This window comes from Sinocyclocheilus anshuiensis, unplaced genomic scaffold (genome assembly GCF_001515605.1).
Source record: "Sinocyclocheilus anshuiensis isolate Anshui unplaced genomic scaffold, SAMN03320099.WGS_v1.1 scaffold211, whole genome shotgun sequence".
NCBI classification, from domain to species: domain Eukaryota; kingdom Metazoa; phylum Chordata; class Actinopteri; order Cypriniformes; family Cyprinidae; genus Sinocyclocheilus; species Sinocyclocheilus anshuiensis.
Genome location: NW_015548195.1, coordinates 36,871 through 39,998, shown reverse-complemented (window position 1 = coordinate 39,998; position 3,128 = coordinate 36,871). Strand labels below are relative to the sequence as shown.

Genomic DNA, 3,128 nt, shown 5'->3' with positions numbered 1-3,128 from the left:
ACTTCAATAACAAACTTAGCAAAGAACAACAAACAAACCTTTGCAAAATGTCCCATTACCCTTATAACCAGCTATGCAGGAACAAGTTGGAAGAGCTCCTGAACCTCCTGAGATACAGCTGGAAGAAAAATATTGTATCATAAACACTGATCAATGTGTTAAAAATGTGTCTTATATTTATGTTTTCCATTCTTACTTAGCATTGACATCGCAAACTCCACCACAGGCATCATTGACTAACGCTGAAATTGAGAAAAGTTTATGACGTCAAGTGCATGAAAGTGAGAAACATGCTATCTGACATAAAATAAGTTTAACCTTAATACTGACCAACGGAGCAATTCACTCCCTTCCAACCTTTATAACAAATGCACTGCCCGTTTCCCTCCATACCATCCAAACATTTGCCATGTTCACAATGACATTCTGTCAAATGAAAGCCAAGGGTTTGTTGAAAAATGCTTCAACAGAATGCCTACAGAAAGACAGTAGAATAGAAAATTGCTCATTGATGTTACCGGACTTGCAGTCTTTTCCATATCTCCCAGGTTCACACATCTCGCAGGCCGTTCCGTGGAAGCCCTCATTACAGAGACACTCCCCACTGCCAAACAGCCCATCCTTGCATTGACCATTGTTGGAGCACCAGTTATCCACAGTCCCAGGACACTTGGAGCAATCATGCCCAAAGTATCCTGGACAGCAAGAATGGTCCTAGGAATAAATTTACTGTGAGATTTGAATCTGAATCAGCTCTGAATCTGGATTTGTAAAATGAAGTGTAAACCCAATACCAAAACACAACACTCTGGCCTGAAATACATAAATGCAGGCATTTCTAGCTGCACAATTTCATGCTTTGTAGTGTTCAGAGTGCAAGAACGGCTTGCATTCTCACTGTTGCCACAAGTGGGAACTGGGGATTGGAGAATGGTACAAACTCTTCTTCTACAGTTAGTTTTCTCTTTCAGATCAATGACTGTCAAGATGGAGCAACAGTTTGAAGGATGTCTTGAGGAGCAAGTTAGTTAAACTATCAACATGTTTATAGTTACCTGAATAATAACAAATGGTTTAACAAGAATTCATTCGATTTGTTTTGAAGGTGTGGATAGAGCCATGTCAGTTTGAAATCAAGAAAGAATATAAGGAATTGAATGAATACAACCGGATCCAACTATGGAATTTTCATTTCCCAACCGTAGTAAAAATGTCCAAATCTTTGAAGATAGAAAATGAAGTACCTTAGTTGTTCTCAAACATTCCATGTGACAGCCCGGCACACTCACTCTCTTTTTTCCAACTCTTGTCCTGTATTTGCAATTTGACTTCATATTTTGAGGGAACTTTGGTTGTAGCTGAAGAAACGAGGAGAAGGATGCATCATAAAATTCCTTTCACATAAATGCTAAACTAAAACATCAAAGGACTATATCATCTTACAGGTTTGGCATTATAAAGGCATTTTGGTTCAGCGTTACAATCTCCACAGCGACCCTGCAAAGACAGCAAACGTTCCTTAACATTGTCTGTTGCGTCACTTCAAGATTCAGCTTGAAAAATTCAACGGAAACTTACAGAAATTTTTAAAATCACATCTTTACTGCAGTGGTTCTTGTGGAGGTCTAAGACACGTGGGATCCTGAACACTGTGCCATGCCTCGTCTCAATGAAGCTTCCATTTATGAGAACGTCATTGGCCATTGTCTGTAGTTTAGGACTAGTTAGTCACGACTAATTTCATCTAAGTGTTGTACAGAATACGAGTTATTGTTGGTTGTGCAATACCTGATTATCAGTGTCCACAAAAAACATGATCTGAGTGCCATTTCCCAAAAACGTATTTTTAAAAAGTCCATTGCCCAAGTGTTCAGGAAAGAGTTGCTCGCCTAGAATTACGTGATATTTTACGATGTCTTGGCTCTGTTGAAAAGAGACACTTTCATCAATTAATTTTATGAGTGAGACATGTCTAGCATCATTTCAAAAAGTTCCACTCACCAGTTGTGTCGAGTTTGTTTTTTTCAGGTACTCCTGTATGGCACTGTCATGTGGGACAAAAATGGTGTAATCTCTAGTTGGGATACTGTTTTCCAAGTTGTAGAGCTAAAAAAACAGAGACAACTATGCTTATGTAACAAAGTTATTCTGTTACTCTTGTACAGTTTTTGAAAATATTGAGTAAGTTATATTTCTAGGCGAAACACACCACCGCTGTCTGCCTGAAAAGGCTGAATTCTGGCGTGTCGTTCAGGAGCTTCATCAAACTGGGAGGCAGTGGAGGGAAATCAGATAGAGGAGGTCGAAGAACCTTTAAGCAAATTTGTCAGAAAAATCAGAAATGTTTCATATTTCAGAGAACAATGGGATTGTTATGTTCGAACTAGACATGAACATTTTTAGAAGGAAATCAGTGTTTCTGGTGAAAAAAAAAAATTGGCAACACAATGGGCTGCCAAGGCTTTGCTAAGGTGCCAAGGAGTTCTAAATGGTTTTAGAGTGTTGCTATGCAGTTGCTAAGGCATTCTACATTTTTTAAAGGGGTCATATGATGCAATTTCAAGTTTTCCTTTCTCTTTGGAGTGTTACAAGCTGTTTGTGCATAGATAAGATCCCTAAAGTTGCAAAGACTAAAGTCTCAAACCCAAAGAGATATTCTTTATAAAAGTTAAGACCATAGACTGTATAAAAACATGGACGTAGTGTCCGTTAAACGGATGAGTTATAAAAAAATTCACCCCCCTCACAGTTGTCATGAAGGGCAAAATTTGCTATATAGACCAAAACCACTTTTTGTACCAGGCTGTAAACATTTTTTTCTCCTGTAAAGTTGGGCATTTTAACATGGGGAGTGAATGGGACTGACTCCCTTTTGGAGCCAGCCTCTAGCGGCCAGTCGATGAATTGCAGTTTTAGTCACTTCCGTGTTGGTTTCACGAGAGAGACCTGAAGGTTGCCGCTTGGTTAAGACTCGTCCACTCCCTCCTAAAACGCCCCGTTTAAACACGCCCCCACATGTCTACGTCACTGTGTGGGAAGATTTGTATAACACCTCCCAAATGTTTACGCAAAGAAAGAAGGTGTAACTTTTATTCTCGCTGTAGTATTGTTGTTGCCGCCGCTGCCAT

At 39.4% G+C, this 3,128-nt stretch overlaps 1 protein-coding gene across 1 annotated transcript in view; it reads right to left on the bottom strand.

Moving 5' to 3' along the window:
* Positions 1-3,128, bottom strand: part of LOC107653171 (stabilin-1-like) — a 44,353-nt gene that overhangs the window by 23,458 nt on the left and 17,767 nt on the right. The window contains exons 32-41 of the mRNA XM_016439819.1: positions 2,210-2,311; positions 2,002-2,106; positions 1,789-1,923; positions 1,579-1,707; positions 1,444-1,497; positions 1,245-1,358; positions 519-714; positions 331-426; positions 197-242; positions 39-118 (exon numbers count right to left, since the gene is read on the bottom strand). Coding sequence (XP_016295305.1) covers positions 39-118; positions 197-242; positions 331-426; positions 519-714; positions 1,245-1,358; positions 1,444-1,497; positions 1,579-1,707; positions 1,789-1,923; positions 2,002-2,106; positions 2,210-2,311 — 1,057 coding nt within the window. The remainder of the gene's footprint in view (positions 1-38; positions 119-196; positions 243-330; positions 427-518; positions 715-1,244; positions 1,359-1,443; positions 1,498-1,578; positions 1,708-1,788; positions 1,924-2,001; positions 2,107-2,209; positions 2,312-3,128) is intronic.